This window comes from Canis lupus, chromosome 9, assembly GCF_011100685.1.
Source record: "Canis lupus familiaris isolate Mischka breed German Shepherd chromosome 9, alternate assembly UU_Cfam_GSD_1.0, whole genome shotgun sequence".
Classification (NCBI taxonomy): Eukaryota; Metazoa; Chordata; class Mammalia; order Carnivora; family Canidae; genus Canis; species Canis lupus.
In genome coordinates this window covers 43209964-43229037 of record NC_049230.1, presented here as the reverse complement: position 1 = coordinate 43229037, position 19074 = coordinate 43209964, and the positions used below count along the sequence as shown (strand labels likewise).

At 56.8% G+C, this 19074-nt stretch overlaps 1 protein-coding gene across 33 annotated transcripts in view; it reads left to right on the top strand.

Annotated features, from left to right (window-relative positions):
• Positions 1-19074, top strand: part of MYO18A (myosin XVIIIA) — a 98770-nt gene that overhangs the window by 67646 nt on the left and 12050 nt on the right. For 26 of the 33 annotated variants that reach the window (XM_038548330.1, XM_038548336.1, XM_038548329.1 and 23 more), the window contains 20 exons: positions 2078-2143; positions 5176-5304; positions 6013-6156; positions 6535-6624; positions 6757-6876; positions 7077-7188; positions 7572-7699; positions 7988-8142; positions 9915-10038; positions 10134-10334; positions 10845-10955; positions 11681-11785; positions 12137-12283; positions 12681-12794; positions 14363-14479; positions 14650-14733; positions 15127-15264; positions 17544-17729; positions 18060-18199; positions 18988-19032. In XM_038548330.1, coding sequence (XP_038404258.1) covers positions 2078-2143; positions 5176-5304; positions 6013-6156; positions 6535-6624; positions 6757-6876; positions 7077-7188; positions 7572-7699; positions 7988-8142; positions 9915-10038; positions 10134-10334; positions 10845-10955; positions 11681-11785; positions 12137-12283; positions 12681-12794; positions 14363-14479; positions 14650-14733; positions 15127-15264; positions 17544-17729; positions 18060-18199; positions 18988-19032 — 2456 coding nt within the window. The remainder of the gene's footprint in view (positions 1-2077; positions 2144-5175; positions 5305-6012; positions 6157-6534; positions 6625-6756; positions 6877-7076; positions 7189-7571; positions 7700-7987; positions 8143-9914; positions 10039-10133; positions 10335-10844; positions 10956-11680; positions 11786-12136; positions 12284-12680; positions 12795-14362; positions 14480-14649; positions 14734-15126; positions 15265-17543; positions 17730-18059; positions 18200-18987; positions 19033-19074) is intronic. The other 7 variants (XM_038548333.1, XM_038548332.1, XM_038548331.1 and 4 more) reach the window with 1 other exon arrangement.

Below are 19074 nucleotides of genomic sequence, written 5' to 3'. Positions count from 1 at the left end.
CTGCACACTTCACTTCTCTCCTCCTTTCAGGACACCTGCTCTTTGACTCTGTTGAGACCTCTCCTTTCTGTACCCCACTCCATTTTCTCTGCTGTGTCCATTCCCTTCTGACTTTCTTTTCTGCTCCGCCTTGATGCCATGGTCCAGCCCTCTGGTCACTTGGCCTCCATGCTCCTCAGCTCTCCTGAGCCTCCCTATACCTGTCCACGTCCCCCACCCCCCACAGTGAAGGGCCAGCCTTCAGGTATCTGCACTCCTTTGGGAGTTCCCAAGGGCTATGGAGTTTGGGGTTCCCAAGGGCTATGGAGAAAATTATACAACCAGGCGGACTGGAAGTCCTATGGGTTCATGGTCTCCAGCCTCAACTGCCCTTGATGTGTCCTGGCAAGGTTTTCATATGGCGCATCCTTCCCTGGCCCCTGTTCCAAGCTCCTTCCCTGCCATTCAGTCTTTCTCCTTGAATTCCCCCCTGCTGTACCTCCCCAGGTCATCTGCCCAACAGTTGACCTTGCTTCTGAATGGTAATAAAACTGAGGCTCTGGCTTCCTTCTCTGCCTTTTGTATGTTCTCTTCAGTTCTCTTCGGGTGCCTTCTTCCTCAGCCCTCCTGTCTGGGTGGGAGAGGCCTTCCTCCTGTGCTTTGGAATCCACTTCCTGTGGCTCCTTGGAGTCCTACTTCATCGGTGCTGCAGCCTCTACTCTGCTGCAGGCTCTCTTTTCTCTCAGGAGAGAAACATTCTGCAGATCCTGTGCTGGGAAAGGAGCCTCCCATCAACCCTCTCTCACATGGGACCCTTGTCTGTCTCTTGCCTGCCCCAACCCGTTCTTCCACCCTCCAGTGCCCAGATCCCTGCCCTAACACCCTGGGACTGATCTGTTGCCCGTTGCCCTCCGTGGTGCCCTTTACTGTGCTTCTTGGCTACATGTGACTCCATTGACAACTCCATTCTTAAGGAAACATTCTCTGCTCAGCTTCCTTGCTGCCACACCTGGCCATGCTCTCTTCCTGCTGAGCTTCCCTTCTTCCACCTGCCCCTGCAGGAAAGGTCTCTCTCTCCCTTCAGACACTGCCCTTGGCCATCTGTGCATTCTATTCTACAGCCTCTTCCTGGGCAATCTCATTCACACCCGTCACTTCCATCACCACGTATATATTGACGACTCTCAATACCTGTAGTCCAGGCCTCTCTCCTGAACCTCAGACGTGTGTTTCTATCTGGCTGCTTTTTTCTGGACTTTTCCACCTACATGCCTTGTAACACCTCAAATTCAGCATGTTCAGACCAAACAGATTCCATTCCCTCCTAAACCTAGTCTCACTCTTCTGTTTCCTACCGTGGAGAGCGGCACCATCGTCTGTTTAGCTTCCTAAGTCAGAAACCTGGGTGTGTCCCTAGGTTCCTCCTTGTCACCCACCCTGCCTCTGCACACCTGCAGGTGCAAGGTTCTATCTCTTCATATCGGCATTTCCGCCTCTTTCTTCCCTTTGGGTCAGGCTCCAGCCTCCTCTCCTATGAACGCCTGCAGTAGCTGCCTGAGGGGGCCTCCATCCAGTCTCCATATAGGCGCCACCCCTTTTGGCTACTGCCCACCTTTCTAGCAGTACCTTAACCACCCCACCCCCTTCACTCCCAAGCTGCCTGGTTTCCTCAGTACATTCCCTTGTCTCGTGTTTCCATGCCTTTGCTTGTGCTTGTCCCTCTGCCTGAAATGCCCTCTCCCTTACTTTGCCTAATTCTTCCTTAGAACCAAAAACTCAGCACAAACACCTCCCGTCCTCCAGGACACCTTCCGTGATCTCTTGTCTGACTTAGGTGCCGTCTCCTTTGTATACTTCACTAATTCACTTACCTCTCTCGCCAACAAGATAACTTACTGCCCTCATAGTCATCTTTACGTCCCCAGAATCTAACCTAGTGCCTGATGCAGTGGAAGCCCGCCCAAGAGCACTTGTTGAATAAGAAATGGACTGCCTCAGTAGAGGCTGGGGAGGGATTCGTGCCTAGGCAAAGCCCTGCATAGAGACGGGGGTGGGGGGAGCAGCCCCTGGCCTTCCTGACAGAGGCCTCTCTCTGCAGGCAGTGGAGGAGCTGCTGGAGTCCTTGGATCTGGAGAAGAGCAGCTGCTGCATGGGCCTGAGCCGGGTGAGCAGTCCCAGCTGGGTGAGGGTGGCCGGGCCCGGCACCCACTCTGGTTACCCTTGTCCAAATGGCTGGCCCTCCCCTTCTGCAGCAAACCTGACTTCCCACCCTCTGAAGGAATGACTCGTTCAGGACCATGAACCTCTGTAACGTCGGGGAGAGGGAGTGGGTTGGAAGGTGGCCCTGAACTTGGCCTGAGTCCTGGTGTGGGGAGCGGGGAGGATGAGACAGCAGGGAGGAGAGCTGGACAAAGCAGGAAGGCAGTAGGCAGAGTGCTCCAGAGGCTCCCCGAGGGCTGCCAGGGTCCCAGCAGAGCAAGCAGGATGCAGCGAGGCTGTGCCGCCGCCACCTGCCCACAAGTCCAATTCCTCACCTGAATGGAACGTGGTGTATGAGAGGCAGGCACGCCCGGCCCCGGGTGCCAGTGTGCCGCATCACTCTGCGCCAGTGGGTCAGGCGAGCGTCCCTCCCACGGGCAGGAGCCCTGCTCGCCATTCTCTCCTGAGACTGGGAGGCTTGACAGGTGGCGTCCACGTATGTGCTCCAAGGGCTGTGCTGGGAGGGAGGCCATGTGGAAGCCAGGGAGGGGTTCTAAGCCTGTCTACCTGTCAGCAGGGACGGAGGGAACTGTGGGTGCCAGGGCTTCATGGAGATGCTCGCAAAGAAGGCTTGGTGTTGCTTGTCCACTCTTTTCTCTCTGTTCTGTATCCTGAGTCACCAGCCTGGCCCTTCTCTTTCCTATCCGCTGGCTGTATCTTTGTCTCTGCTGCTTTTCCCTTTTCCTTGTGGCCCTGGCAGTTCCTGCTGGTATCTAGTCCTTGGTTTCTGGCTCTGTCATTTTCTGTTTCTTTCCCTGTTCTCTGGGTCTTCTGTGGCCTCACTCTTTCTGTTTATTTTTCTGGCTTTGGTCTCTTGCTGTATCTGACTCAACCTCTCCCCATCCCCAACTATCTGCCTGCTCAGGGGCTGCCAGCCGAACTTCCTCCCTGGGAAACCCGCAGCCAAAGTTTCACTTCAGCCTCTCCGGCTCCTGGGCGGGCTCCTGCCCCCCCGGCAGGCTGGGCTGCTGCTGGCTGGCACTGGGGTGGCACCTCCTCCAAGGCATGTCCTGGTCAGGAGAGGGCCTGTACAGGCTGGTCCTCTTCCCAGCTGCAGCTCAGACCCTCTGCTTCATCCCAGGTGCTTGGCCGAGGCAGGCGAGCCCCAGGGCCCATTCACACTCAGAAATTAGAGGCAAAGTTGGATGTTTTCTCACATCTGATTTTGGGAGAGAAATTTCAGGGCTTCTAGGCTGTGGTTGGATGGCTGGTGAGCAAAGATTCTGCATATTTGTGGCATTGCTTCAAGGAGGGGGTCGCTGTCTGAGCCCACAGAACTCTGGGGATTTCAGGCAGGGTGTTAGAGGATCTTGAGAGCCTCCTGATTCTGTTTGTAAAATTGTATGGATGGGTATGCTGGGGAAGAGAGGTCCTGAACTTTCACCTAATACTCAAAAGGAGTATTACCCCCACTCACCCCCACTAATGCATAGCTGCACAAGAGAGGTCTCAGGCTCCCTGCCCCAGTCCCTAGGCCATCTAGGGACCACTCTCCATCCCCTAGGCCACCTCCCTTCTGCCCTAGTTAGACAGCTGTGTGTGCTGACCACTAGCACCTATGTCTACCTTCAAGAAGAAAAAGGTGCTGTTCCAAGGGTATCTCCATCCCAGTCCCCAACTTAGACGGCAAAGCAGAGTTCCTGGGGTGGGGTTGGGGGGGGGGGGTCCAAGGGAATATGCTAGTGCAAGAGGTTTTGGGACTATGAGTTATTGTCACCTGGGGGAGATGGAGCAGTTCTGGGGGGACTCAGATATTCCCCACCCCTGGAGGAATCTCAGGCTCACGCATTGTGAGATATTGAGGCTCGGGTAGGGCTTGAGGCCCATGGGAGAACCCAGGCACTCAGTGCCAGTGTGGGATCTGAGGAAGTGTTGCTGAGGACCGGAGCTGGCTTTCTCCTAGGCCATCCCCAGGGAACTAGGTTTCTGTGGAGTCGCCAGAGGCAAAGCTTTCTCAGCAGAAAGTGTAGGCCCTCTCCCCACTTCTTCCCTGAAGGGAGCCTTAGGGATACTGTACGTATTGGTTCTGAGTGTTTCCCACGGAGTTCACATCTTCTCTTTGCCCCACAGAAGGGAACTTTCTGTGTCCTGGGCAAGGTGGAGGTGGGCATATACCTAGGTATCCCTTTGCCCTCTGTGAGGATCCTGGAGTCTTCTCATCTGTAAATTCCCCCCTCTTCTTCCCTTAGCAGGGAAAACTTTACCCAGTCCCAGTTTGGAGCACCAAAGAGAGAGAGGGAATGCTGGATGTGGGGGCGCCCAGCTGGTTCCTCTCCCATCTGCCCTCCAGCCCCCAAACCTGTAGGACAGGTCTCTTGATTGGGCCAACCCCCACCCATCCCCTGGCTTTTTCATGAGCTGAAACCTGGGTGTGTGTGTGGGGGCGGGATGCTGGCAAATGAAAGAGGAGACTGTCTAAAGAGGAGACTGAGTGGGGGGGGGGGGGGCCCTTTCTCTGTGCACGGCTTCTGGACCTTTCTCTCCTTACACAATTTCACCACATCCACTCCACCTGACCCAAGCAGCTGGCCCCTGTGTTTGGGTGCTCCAGTGGGCTGTGGGCCGTCCTCGGGGAAGAAACCGCCCTAGATATTGCCGAGGGGTGTCCTGTCCCCATTTGACTGTAGCTGCTGTATTTCCTTCTTGTCCCAGATACCTTCCCTTTGACTTCCTTCTCCTTTTATCTCTCTTTGAAGTTAGATTTCCCACCTTACTCCTCCTCTCCCAAAAACCCTCCCCAGCCACCAGCCTAGCCCTCCCCTCTCAGCCTTCTTGGGGCCTCTCCTTGCTCCCTCCCTCCTCCCTTGTTCCCTTGGATTTTCAAGTTCTTCCCAGGGCCACCTCCCAAGCTGGCTAGTTTCCTGTGCCAGCTGCTTGTTTCTCTGCTGGGCTCCCCTCAGCACATCTCCTGCCTTCATCAGGACTGCCTCTCCACAGGTGTTCTTCCGGGCCGGCACATTGGCCCGGCTAGAGGAGCAGCGGGATGAACAAACCAGCAGGAACCTAACCCTGTTCCAGGCAGCCTGCAGAGGCTACCTGGCCCGCCAGCACTTCAAGAAGAAAAAGGTGCTGTTCCAGGGGTATCTCCATCCCAGTCCCCAGCCTAGATGGCAGAGCAGAGTTCCTGGGGTGGGGGTGGGGGGCAGTCCAAGGGAACATGCTGGGGCAGGAGGCTTTGGGACTATGAGTTATTGTCACCTAGGGGAGAAGCAGGATCTTCCTGGGGCCACCATGCCCTGGGCCAGGGCGGGGAAGTGTTCTGAGCTCCTTGGTGCCTACGTGCTGGAATACCTAGCAGGGGGCCATGGGGCCTGGGCCTGGGGCGGGGATGGGGGGCAGCGCCTAGGCAAAGGTGGGCTCTGTATCATAGGCTGCTCCATGAAGATTAAGGAGCTGTGTCAGCGACTCCTTTTCTTATTAGCAAGTCCATAAAACAGCCAGCACCGCCGCCTCTTGTGTTTCAGCAAGATTAGGTTTTATAGCACATCTAGGCCAGGGTGCTGGAAATAATCAGGCAGCAAATAAAGCAGATGAAATTATTCCTAATGACGGCAGAGCGGTTAGTGCCCAGTGCAGTGCTCCCAGGGCCAGGCTCTCTGCCGCCCGCTCTCTGAGGGATGGGAGAAGCTGGAAGCGAGGGGTGGCACAGGGAATGTTTGAACCATGGGTTAGGTGGCCAGAGAAGCAGCCTGGCCTTTGTGCTGGGGGAGGCAGGGCCAGGGGCAGGGCTTAGGACTGAGAGCCCTGCTGTGCACCACCCTCACCCCAATCTAGATCCAGGACCTGGCCATTCGCTGTGTGCAGAAGAACATCAAAAAGAACAAAGGGGTGAAGGACTGGGCCTGGTGGAAACTCTTTACCACCGTGCGGCCCCTCATCGAGGTACAGCTGTCTGAGGAGCAGATCCGGAGCAAAGACGTACGTAACAGCTCCAGAAGGGCCACATCAATGGAAAAGGATGAGTTCCTCTATGTGGGCAAAATTCTTGCCAGCTCGTCTTGGGCTCCCAAGTGTTTTTCATTTATAGTTCAGAGAGCCTTGAATGATGCCCATCAAACAGAAGGCTTCCCTGTGGGGTGCTGGCCAAGCTCCTGGGTAGCCTCTCAGTCTAAAATCTCAGGCATCCCCAGCATCTAGGAAAGGGTCTTGGGATAGGAGCCCCTGGGAGGCAGTGGCTTCCTATCCCCTGTGTCCTGGCCTGAGCTTCCCCAGCTTCATTCACCCACAATGGTGGAGATTCCAGGCCCCAGCCTCTCAGAGCCTCCAGTTCACTTTGTCCCCTTAACGGCACCCTAGGAGGAGATCCAGCAGCTACGGAGCAAGCTTGAGAAGGTGGAGAAGGAGCGGAACGAGCTTCGCCTCAGCAATGACCGGCTGGAAACCCGGGTGAGTGACTCCCCGCACCAGGCTGACTGGCCTACCTGTGCAGAGTGCCAGGCCCAGAAGGTCCCCTGGGGGTTCCAGCTGAGTAAGGCAGGAATTTCAACTGGTGGTGACTCCCTCCCCCACCAACCCCAGATCTCAGAGCTGACATCGGAGCTGACTGATGAACGTAACACGGGAGAGTCCGCCTCCCAGCTGCTGGACGCAGAGGCCGCGGAGAGGCTCCGAGCCGAGAAGGAGATGAAAGAGCTGCAGGTGAGGGCAGGGCCAGGGTGGAGACAGCCGTGCTGGTGACCACCACGCTCCAGTGTCCATCTGCTGCCCCCCAAGGACAGATGGCCCTGCACCCCTGTCCACCTGGGGTAAGCACGTGCCCAGGGTCTGCGTGGCTCAGGGCCATGGTGGATACTGAGCAAGGGAGAGGGATGGTAACCTCATAAGCCTCCCTCCTGCAGACCCAGTACGATGCACTGAAGAAGCAGATGGAGGTGATGGAGATGGAGGTGATGGAGGCCCGCCTCATCCGGGCAGCTGAGATCAACGGGGAGGTGGATGATGATGACACAGGTGGGTCTGAGGCCAGAGGTGCTCGGCCTCCCCACCCTGGGCAGCCACACCCCTGGCCTGGACCTGTCTCTCTTCTGTAGGCTGGCAGAAGGCTATAGTGACAGAAATAGATGAGAAAGTAGAGGTGGCAGTGAATGCAGGGGGTTATCGTGGAGAGCCATGACAGCCGTGATAAGGACAGGGTCTGGGGGCCGGGGTGTGATGGTCCCCGGGGAGTAGATAGCATACATAGCCATGCACCCTCTCTAGTCCTTTCCTGGCTTGGGAGGAAGCCATCATTCCAGAGACCTTTCTGTGTCCCTTCTCTGGCTGTCTCCCCCTGCTGCCCCTTCTCAGAGGCCCTCAGCAGCTTAGCCATCCCTTGTCTGCCCCTGACCCTCCAGGTGGTGAGTGGCGCCTGAAGTACGAGCGAGCCATGCGGGAGGTGGACTTCACCAAGAAGCGGCTCCAGCAGGAGTTTGAAGACAAGCTGGAGGTGGAGCAGCAGAACAAGAGGCAGCTGGAGAGGCGGGTGAGGCTGGTGAAAGGAGGGAGGCCTATGCCCGGGAGGGGCTTGCTGCCGTGAAGGGCCAGGCGAGCCCTGGGAGCACTGGGGTAGGGTTGATGCCTTAGCCTCTCACTGGGGATGCCCAAGGGCAAAGCATTGTTAGAGAGGTGTGGTTCCCTGGATGTCCCTGACTTCCATCCCTCAACCCTGGATCTCTCCCTCACTAACCACCCCCTCCTTCTCCTCACCTTCTCCCCCCATACTTCCTGGCCCCTCACTGGCTGCTGGCCCTGTACCACATCTCGGCCCTAGCTTGGGGACCTGCAGGCAGACATCGATGAGAGCCAGCGGGCCCTGCAGCAGCTCAAGAAGAAATGCCAGCGGCTAACGGCAGAGCTGCAGGACACCAAGCTGCACCTGGAGGGCCAGCAGGTCCGCAACCACGAGCTGGAGAAGAAGCAGAGGAGGTGGGTGGATCCCCTGCCCTGGACACAGAAGACTTCCTAGCACAACCCCAAACAAGGCTCCCTGCCTCCCCCCGCCAGGGAAGAGAGAAGGAAAGAGGGCTTGAATTTGGCCAGGAGCCTTGCCTGCATGGCCTATTGTCCCAGAATGTGAACAGGTCTCACCCCTGACCTCTGAGGAGCACTCTGGCCACACCCCCTCCGAAGGCCTGCTCATGCCTCTGCTCTTGGACATGCTCCCCACAGTGTGTGCCCATCACCCCTGCCTGGGCCCAGTGAGGATGAGCTTCAACCAAGCCCTATGCAGAAAGCACCTGTGCCCCTGCCCCTTGCCCCCTGCCCCCATATCTTGCTTGCCTCAGCCACACAAACACACTCTCCTGACTAATGTTGTTGAACTACTGTGCCACTTCCATCTCATTATGGTAATGACACGGGGGAGGGGGGGCGAGGGGGAAGCAGCCCTCACAGGATCAGATCCAATCTAAATTAATTTCCCTGGCTGGGGATGGGAATGGGCTGCCTTTATTAGCAACACCGGGGAACCCACACACCCTGGGAACAGCAGGGTGCCCCAGGGAGTGGGAAGAGCTCCTGGTTCCTCTCTGCAGGGGAGGGCTTCTCAGCAGAGGTCCCAGGTGCCTTCGTGAAGGGACAGCCCCACCCCTGAGGGTGAGCAGGGCAGAGCTGAGTCCTTCCGGTGACCCTGGGCCTCCTTGGTACTCTGCTGTCCTGCCAGCTGGGTGCCACTTGAAGAAGGTGAGGGGAGACGGCTATGCCTCTCCACCACCCTACTTCTTGTCTTTACCCCCATCCTCCCTTTCACGTAGAGGGGGGCACCCTTAGTGGGACCCCTCTCTCAAGCCCCCCCACCCATGGCAGTGCCAGCCTGGCCTAGTTACCATCTCACTACATTCCCTGCTGGGCAATGCCTTATTGGGTTTCATTTCTGCTGCCCAGAGTTTCCTTCCCTTTTTTTTGATGTGGGATTGGGTTGGGGGGAGCCTTCCAATTTTCCAACATGAACCTTATTAGTTATTCAGAAAAGATGTTAAGAGGCATTTCAGCAATTTGCTCCTTATTTAGAGTCACTGGGCCAGGGAAATAGGCTGGGAGGTAGAGGAGCCAAGGAAGAGGCCCCGACCATGGCTGTGGACCATGCACCTGCCGATGCGCACTGCCAGCTGGGCATAGTGGGACTGCTGGCTTCTGGCCTGGTTGAAGGGGTGGCGGGAAGGGGTCCTGGTGGTGACACGGGTATTGCTGGGGCACATGGGCCTGCCCAGGGACTGGCACCCAGAGGTGGGGGCTGGAGCCAGCTGCTTATCTGGAGTTGCCAAATTGAACTGTGGAAAGTGAGTTAGATGAGGCAGGACATCCATTTCTGCATATTCCAGTGCCCTCTCTGCCCTCACCCTGGTCCTACATTCTTTGATCTTTTGAAATGAAAAAACTGAGGAGAGCCTGTCTACCTGTTCCCTGAAAGCAGTCTGCAGGTCCCTCCTAGGCTCACCTGGTATAAGGGTTCCTTAGACCCACTCAGTGAGATGCTCCCCCCCCATCCTAGACCAGGTTGCCAGCAGGGCCTCAATGGCCTGGGATCCTGGATATCCCCCACTTCTGGGCTATTCCTCACTTCTGGGCTGTGTGAGTCCCCCTCTGCTTGCGTCCTGTCCCTGTCCATGGCCCTGCTTTCTGGCAGCCTCTGGGTGCTGGAAACCCAGACTCTTCCCTCCCCTGACGGAGTCACCTTGGTGGTCCTGGCTCCCTCATAGGTTTGACAGCGAGCTCTCACAGGCGCATGAGGAGGCCCAACGGGAGAAGCTGCAGCGGGAGAAGCTGCAGCGGGAGAAGGACACGCTCCTTGCTGAGGCCTTCAGCCTGAAGCAGCAACTGGAAGTGCGTGAGCCACCCACCACCCGTGCCCCATCCTCCTCACGGGCAACAGCTGGTCCCAAACCAACATGGGACCAACATCTTTTCTTTTACTCCAGGAAAAAGACATGGACATTGCCGGATTCACCCAGAAGGTTGTCTCGCTGGAGGCTGAGCTCCAAGACATTTCTTCCCAAGAGTCTAAGGATGAGGCCTCTCTAGCCAAGGTCAAGAAACAGCTTCGAGACCTGGAGGCCAAAGTGAAGGATCAGGAAGAGGAGCTGGATGAGCAGGCGGGGACCATTCAGATGCTGGAGCAGGTGCCACAGGGTCTGGCCAAGGGAGGGCACCACTGTCCCCACAGCTAACCCGGGGGTAGCCAGAGAAGGGCACGTTCCCACATGCAGTCGTGTTGAATGAGCACCTGATCTGTGCCAGCCCCAGTTTGAAAATAATTAAGCTTTCAGGCAGCTTCCACAAAAACAAACCTCGATTGAGCTCTAGTGGTGAGGGGCTCGGGACGCGTGGCAGCCAGAAGGCCACGAGCCTACCGAGCCTGCAACTGAGCCACCATGTCAATTCAGAGAGCTAGAGCCTAAAGGGCAAATGGAAAGTCTGCAGAACTGTCCCCATGTCTGGCAGCCTTCTCTGGGCCTGTGTCAGACATCTAGTGAGGGAATTTGGCTTCTCTGGAGGAGCTGGCTGCCACAAGCAAGGCAGAGCTCTTCTCTGCTCCTGAGCCTAGGGAGAACTGGCCATCAGGGTCCAGTGGGCAGGGGTCAGGGTGCCGCTGAGAAAGGAACCCAGTCCATACTCCCAACCACCTCCAGGCCAAGCTACGTCTAGAGATGGAGATGGAGAGGATGAGGCAGACCCATTCCAAGGAGGTGGAAAGTCGGGATGAGGAGGTGGAGGAGGCTCGGCAGTCATGTCAGAAGAAGGTAGGGCTGGGATCCCTGGGTGGCGCAGCGGTTTAGCGCTTGCCTTTGGCCCAGGGCACGATCCTGGAGACCCAGGATCGAATCCCACGTCGGGCTCCCGGTGCATGGAGCCTGCTTCTCCCTCTGCCTATGTCTCTGCCTTTCTCTCTCTGTGTGTGTGACTATCATAAATAAATAAAATTAAAAAAAAAAAAAAGAAGAAGGTAGGACAGTGGACACTTAGCATGTCCAGTACAAACCCTGGTTCCCTCATCACAGCTTTAAAGTAAGGGCTTTTCTGTTGCCCTACCTTAGCTACATGATCCATCCATCCATCCATTGCCATTCTGGACCAACAACCTCTGCTCAAGCTCCTGCCATTGACTGGGATGTGTGCTTTCAGGGACTCTAGAGAAAGCTCAGTCCTCTGAGGAATGAATACTCCCTGCTTTCTGTGCAGTCAGCTGGGCCAGCCCAGCGGGGCCTGCCCATTCTCCCACGAAGCTCTAGGTCTTGCTTGGGGCTGCTGTGCATGGCCTACAATACCTGCTCTCCCTCCCAGGCTGCTTTGAAACCCTGAGAACTTTTAATTCAGTCTGACCCCTCTGGGTCACCCAGGCTCAGCCTGCCCCCAGTTTGCCCAGGGTGGTGGTGGCGGGTGGGGGGATGGGATCCCCCAGGAAAGGGGACCAGCTGGTACCAGGCATTGAAGGGACTGATGGGCCTCTATTCCCACGGCACTCCAGTTGAAACAAATGGAAGTGCAGCTTGAGGAGGAGTACGAGGATAAGCAGAAGGTGCTGCGAGAGAAGCGGGAACTGGAAAGCAAACTTACCACGCTGAGCGAACAGGTGAGCAGAGCCTGCTGGTGGGGCCTGGCCTATGGGGCCTGGCCCACAGCCCATGCCATTCGGCCTTTGAGAGGGGAATCTCAGCAATGCAAAGCTGGGCCCATGAGTGGGGTCTGGGGGTGGGGGGCAGGCTCTGTAGAGCCCACCATCCTCACATGTAGAATGGGGGGTGTCACCACACATGGCACACCAGGCTTTTCTCACTGGCTGGCATGATGACCCCGGCACTTCCTCTGTTGTTGCTTGTCAGGGGACCCTGAGGATGAGGGCAAGGGTGAGCCACAGGCTTGGGGAAGATAGGAAGAGGCTGTGCAGTAGAGCCCAGAGCCCCACCTTCTGCTGTCCATCCAGGTGAGCCAGCGGGACCTGGAGTCTGAGAAGCGGCTCCGGAAAGACCTGAAGCGTACCAAGGCCCTGCTGGCAGACGCCCAGATCATGCTGGATCACCTGAAGAACAATGCACCCAGCAAGAGGGAGATCGCCCAGCTGAAGAACCAGGTATCTTTCCAGAGAGGAAGTCATCAGCTCCAAGGGGCAACAAAGCTTATTTTTTCAGTGCTTTCTCTTCCTGCCTCCTCCTCTCAGGGATTCTGGAGTCCTTGAGAAGGAAGGTAACGGGGGAGGGGGAGAAGCCACTCATAGCCAGCAGATTCCTAGGATCTGTGCATGCCGTACAGCCTGAATGCCAAGCCCCAGGATGGTGGGGCTGGGTCCCTGCATCTGCCAACCCTGCCACAGGAGATGCCTGCATACATCACAGCAGGCCACAGCCCCCGGGGTCTGAAGTGACCAGAGCGCCTGGGCTCCCTCTCCCCTGTGAGCCCCCTGTCTGGCCCTCCCACCCCCAGGGACTGGCTGACACCCCTCCCTGGGGTGGGGGTGGCTCTGTGCCCAGCTGGAGGAGTCAGAGTTCACCTGTGCAGCAGCCGTGAAAGCACGGAAAGCAATGGAGGTGGAGATGGAAGACCTGCACCTGCAGATTGATGACATTGCCAAAGCCAAGACAGCGGTGAGGAGCTGGGTTGTGCAGGTCGGGGCTTGGTGGGCCAAGGGAGGATAGTGCCGAGGGAGGATAGAGCCATGACTGTAGCTCCCATCCCCCCAGATATGGGCCCTTCCCTGGTCCACTCCCTTCAGGCCAGGGCTTTTGGCAGAGAGAGCAGGCCACCCCTCCTTGGCCTCTCCCCACCCAGAGCAGAAGCATAGGATGGGGGGCAAGGTGGAAGAGGGAGCCAGCAAGAGCCTGGCTCCCTATTTAACCACCTGCCTGTGGGAGCTTGGCCACAGGCCCCGACACCATAAATAAAGGCAGCTAATATGGCTGAGGGATGTAAACAGGTGCCTAGAGATTAGCCGAAGCACCGATAAGAGAATGGGATGGCTCCAGTTCCCTCCCCTTCCCCTGGCCAGCCCACTGACAAGCCCAAGCGGCAGCTAATTAGACCTTTTATTTAATGCTTCCCTTTTAATTCCCTACCTCTCCCACAGCCCATCCATTGGCCCAGAATTCATTACTGGTATGCAGACACCAGTACCTCCTTGGGCAGGGGAAGGGGGGGTGGGGGGTGGGGGTGAGGAGTGAGGCTGGGCTTGGCTCCGGGCTCTGTGGCCCCCCCAGCCGGTCACCTGTCTGTGAAGAGATGCCAATCTCACAGGCCTGATTTATCCCTGTGACATTTGTGCTCCTCAGCAGTTTTCAGGTGAGTAACTCAAATTCTTTAATTGTGTTAAAAAAGGCTGTTATAAAATTACCATTTTATTTAAATCCGAGTTAATAAATTTCTTGGCGGAGGCTTCCCCAGCTCCCCACAGCCCGGTAACAAGATGGATGGGGCCGAGAAGGAGCCAACACAGTCATTTTGGTTTGGAATTACAGGCTAATAGATTCATTCATTTCCTGAAGCTGCTGTTGGCGGTCTCCTCCCCTCCCCCCAGGAGAGAACTGACTGGGGGGCCCAGTGGCCAGAGAGCAGGCTGTCCTGTGGGAGATGAGAATCCAAGCCAAGAGAGCCTTGCACATTCGAGGGGTCCTTCCCCAAGGCCTAAAGGGGGCAGAGTGCATGCAGGTTGGGCCTAGGTTGCTGGTGCCAGGATGATAGGTCATTTGTTCTGGGTAGACCTTTTTTTTTTTTCTTAATATTTTATTCATTTATTCATGAGAGACACAGAGAGAGAGAGGTAGAGACACAGGCAGAGGCAGAAGCAGGCTCCATGCAGGGAGCCTGACACGGGACTCGATCCTGGGTCTCCAGGTTCACGCCCTGGCGGAAGGCAGCGCTAAACCGCTGAGCCACCCGGGCTGCTCTGTTCTGGGTAGACCTTTTCTGCCTTCTCATTAGCCTTCAGAGAGCTGCCAGGAAGCAGCTGTCATTTAGCCCAGGGTCTGCCTATGCTGCAAAGACAGCTTTCCCTCAGCTCCCTGTGCGCCTCTGGTCTGGACGCCACTCTAGTGGCTGGGCCTGGCTCCGACATCACCCCCTTCCCATTGGAGGTGGCGTGGGGAGGTTCAGATTTGCCACCTCGTGCCATCAGGCGCTTGAGGCCTGATGCCCTTTGCTCTGTCTTGCCTCCGTCCAGCTGGAGGAGCAGCTGAGCCGTCTTCAGCGTGAGAAGAATGAGATCCAAAGCCGGCTGGAAGAGGATCAGGAGGACATGAATGAGCTGATGAAGAAGCACAAGGCAGCTGTGGCTCAGGTGCTCCTCCACACCCCGCTGTCCCTGTGGTCCTCCTCACAGGCCCCCACACGCCACTTCTTTTGGGAGTGGCAAGCCTCCGTGCCCCGGCACAGCACTCGGTGTGCAGTGTGGCTGGCTGGGGTTTGTGTTCGTGGTGGATCCTGCTGCAGCGCTCACTCCTTCCCCAGGCCTCGCGGGACTTAGCGCAGATGAATGATCTCCAGGCTCAGCTAGAAGAAGCCAATAAGGAGAAGCAAGAGCTGCAGGAGAAGGTGGGGACCAGGGTTTTCGTGGTAGAAAGAGGGTGCGGGGCCACTGTATGTGGGAATGAACCCCCAAGCTCATGGGATAGTAGGCGCTCCCCTCAGTCATTAGTAATCCAGAGCAGCATCAAAGCTGTGAAGGCCTAGGCTTTGAGCCATATCACCATAGTAGACATTTTGGCTTCAGCTGCCTCATTTCACATTTCTATTCCCTCTCTGGTCCTTGGCTTTTACCTTTCTCTACAAAGGGCAAAATCTGTGCCAGCATCAGAGCACAGGTGGGGAATGCCTCTGGCTCAGGGCCCCATCCTTCCACCTCCCCTGTGCATCCCTGCTCCCTCAGCCTTCCGGTCATCTGCCCCCTCCCTCCTGGGCTCAGTTCTTTCTTTTCCTGGCCCCCAGCTCCAAGCCCTCCAGAGCCAAGTGGAGTTCCTGGAGCAGTCCATGGTGGACAAGTCCCTGGTGAGCAGGCAGGAAGCTAAGATCCGGGAGCTGGAGACCCGCCTGGAGTTCGAAAGGACCCAAGTGAAGAGGCTGGAGGTGGGCACACACTTGTCCTGGTCCGCAGCCGAGAGCAGGGCAGAGCTGCCCTGGCAGCTGGAGCTGCGCATGCTCAGCAGCACCGGGCAGGCCCTGGCCACTCCTCGGAGGCCCCTGCCAAGCTGCCAGGCCAGCTGACGGGGGCGGGTGCCTCCCCCGCCCCCGCCCGCCCCGCCTGCTCTCTGGGCACCGTGGAGCCTGCCTGCTTTACATTCTGTTTCCGTGCTTGCTTTCTGCCAAGGGACCAGAGCAGCTTAGCTTTTTGTCTTCATATTTTCCTCCACCATGGGCTCCCCCCGCCGGTCCCCTCACTCGCTCTCTGGCAGGGTCATAAATATGCAGCGGATGGCGCCACTTCTGTGAGGGCTGAAGTCTGTTCTCTCATCTCACTGCTCGCTCGCTGACTCTCTCCCTTCCCTTCTTTATTGCCTTTTTTTCCTCAGTTCTTCCCGCCCCTCCTGTCACTGCTTTGCCTCCTCTCTCTTTGCTGTCTCCATGTCTGCTCCCTTCTTCCCTGTCCCTTTGCATTTCTCCTCCTCAGCTGCTCCCAGCCTCTCTCTTTCTCCCCATGCCATCCCTGCTCTCCCGCCACTCCTTCTTCTTTCCTTCTCCTGCTCCCCCCCTTCTGCTCTCTCTCATTCTCCCTTCCACCCATAACCTCCATACTCCAAGTGCATGCAGCCTACTCCCTTTGGCTTCCCAAAGCCAGTGTGCGCAGCCCTGCCCTCTCCCGTGGAGCAGGTAGGAAGAAAGAAGCAGACAGAACTGTCTCAGGGTGAACACCCCTCTCGTCCTATTTTTAAGTTCTCCTCCTCCCACTCGAGCTTTTACACGTGTCTAAGCACTGGCCATTCTCCGTGAGAACTGTGTTCACAGGTGCATGAACTGGGGAGCATCCCCACTGCCTCCCCAGCAGCCCCTGAAGCCACAAAGCAGGGACCCGAGTAGGGATGGGAACAGGTGACCGTGGGGCTGGCAGTGGGCATCGAGAGGGCATTAGTCCCCATGGCCTAGGAAGAGAATATGGCTAAACCCCCCCCCAGGACAAGGTGCCAGTCCTCAGGAGAGCCGGGGAGAGTTAGGGGAGACTTAGTAATGTTCCTGTTCTGCCCACCACAACCCCATAACGGTTGGTAATATTTTGATCCCATTGTTGCACGTGGGCAGGGTTAAGGAGGTTGCCTAAGTTACTCAGCTGTCAAGGGGCAGAAGAAGCCATTGAGCTGGTGGCCCCAGGGCAGATCAGTGCACAGGTCTCTTTTTCTTCTGGGCCTCAATCCCTTTCCTCAGCCCTGTCTCTGTATCCCTTCTGCTCAGAAAGGCAGTATTTGTCATTTAGATGCATAGAATGTTCAACACAAATGGCCCTTAGAGATCGGATAGCCTCGTGCTGTTATTTTAGAGACACAGAGGTTGGGAGGCCAAGAAGTGGAGACCCCGTGGCCAGTTAGAGGTCAAACCAGAAGCAGGTCTTTCCGTCACACTCTGTCCCAAAACTCCCGGTCATTTCTTGCCCAGCATCCTCTGGCCTGCTAGGAGAAAATTTGTTCAAGTTTCCAGAAGAAGAGAAATTCATCAGGCTTAGAGGGATGGCTTTGTGCTTATAATCTGATGACTGGGGATCCCTGGGTGGCACAGTGGTTTGGCACCTGCCTTTGGCCCAGGGCGCGATCCTGGAGACCCGGGATCAAATCCCACGTCGGGCTCCTGGTGCATGGAGCCTGCTTCTCTCTCTGCCTCTCTCTCTCTGTGTGACTATCATAAATAAATAAAAATTTAAAAAAAAAATAATCTGATGACTGTTTAGCCTCCTGATCCAGAAATGCTCAATGAACCATTTACCTCTGAGCACAGGATCTAGCTTCTGGGGCTGCTGGGTTCAGGGTCTCTGAGGGAAGCCCTGCTGACCATGGAGGTGCCACATGTGGTGTCAGTATGGGTAGGCCCAAGCTGTAGCCAGAGCACTCCTCCAACCTTGGTAGTGGTGGTGGTAATGATGATGATGACAATAGCACCTTTCATCATCAAATTGCCTTCGTGTACATGACCTTATTCAATCTTTAATAGACCCTGAGGGAGTAGGTGTTACTCTTCCATTTTATAGAAAGGCAAAGGACGCCTCTTCAGAGGGCTCTAGTTCTTGCCCACCTACCAGTGAGTGGTGGTGCCAAAGTTGGACCCCACGCCTCCTGACTCTAGAGCTCAGAGTCAGAGCCACACCCCTGTCTGGGCCTAGCTGATGGGCTTCTCTTCCCCCACCTCCCTGCCTCCTTGCACAGAGCCTGGCCAGCCGGCTCAAGGAAAACATGGAGAAGCTGACGGAGGAGCGGGATCAGCGCACTGCAGCTGAGAACCGGGAGAAGGAGCAGAACAAGAGGCTACAGCGGCAGCTTCGGGACACCAAGGAGGAGATGGGCGAGCTTGCCAGGAAGGAGGCTGAGGCAAGCCGCAAGAAGCATGAACTGGTAATGCACCCTGACCCCCAGGGCCCCAAGCAGGCGGCTGGCTGAGTCGCTGCTATGCACACACCTACCCCCTGGGCTGGTGGGGGGTGGGCCACCAAGAAACCAGAGTTTAGATCATTGGAAGGAAGAGGAACATGTCAAGGAGGCAGTCCAGGAAGTCCCAAAGGCAGGCCAGAGGGCCAAGGGTGGTACCCAAGGATGAGCCCAGGCTTGCAGTAGCCTCCATGGAGCTCCTGCCTGGCTGGGAGAGACGTGAAGCGGGATTTTTCTAGAGCATCTGGGTGAGAGACTAGCCCTCCTGTGAACTGGACTGCCCACTCTGCCTCCTAGGAGATGGATCTGGAAAGCCTGGAGGCTGCTAACCAGAGCCTACAGGCCGATCTAAAACTGGCATTCAAGCGCATTGGGGACCTGCAGGCTGCCATCGAGGATGAAATGGAGAGCGATGAGAATGAGGACCTCATCACCAGGTGAGGCAGCCTCTGTGGCCACAGTGGCCACACCGAGGCCTTCTGACCACCTCTGGAGCAGGCCACGAGGTAGAACAACTGTGACCTCTGTCCCCCTGCCACTGAGCCAGCAGCCCACCTTTCCCTCACCACCAGACCCCAGCACAGACCAGACCCTGTCCTGTCACACACAAAACTTAGGGCCTGCCCTCTTCCTCCCTGTCCTCCCTCCCCCGGGCCTCCCAGGAACCTGCCTCTCCAGCTCTGCCTGTTCACAGTGAGTTATTTCTCCTGTTTAGCTGCATTTCCGATGGTGCCTGCCCCACTCTGGGGAAGGCAGAGATTTAAGGCCTGTGGTGCCTTGTTACCGTGCCAGAGATTTTCTCTCATAAAACCCACTCAGGGAATGGTTCAGGAAAGGGAGAGAGAGATTTGTAGTCTCAGGCTGAGGAAGAAGTCCCAAGGCAGGTAGACCATCGGCTCTAGGGGGCTGAGGGTCGGGCCCTGGAGAAGCTCCCAAGGCCCTGTAGACCTGCCCCCTTCCTGTGTGAGCGCGGGTGCCCCATCCTGCAGGCTGGGTCCTGGCCCACACAGGGTGCCTGCGCCTTTGGGGCAGGAAAAAGGTGCCCCAGGGCAACCAGACCTCCCTCTGAGGACAGCACTGTCACTTGGCCCCACTGCCGCTGGCCTCAGCCAATCAGAGCCATCTCTTGCTGAAGAAAAAGGGGTCCTGAGCTGAGAGGTCATCCTCTTTGGTTTGCCCCCCTTCTTTCTGGCCCCCTTGCCTACCATTTTCTTTCTGTTTCCAGTTTGCAGGACATGGTGACAAAGTATCAGAAAAGAAAGAATAAACCGTGAGGACTGGAGCGCATGCGCTCTCTGCCTCTCCCCATGGT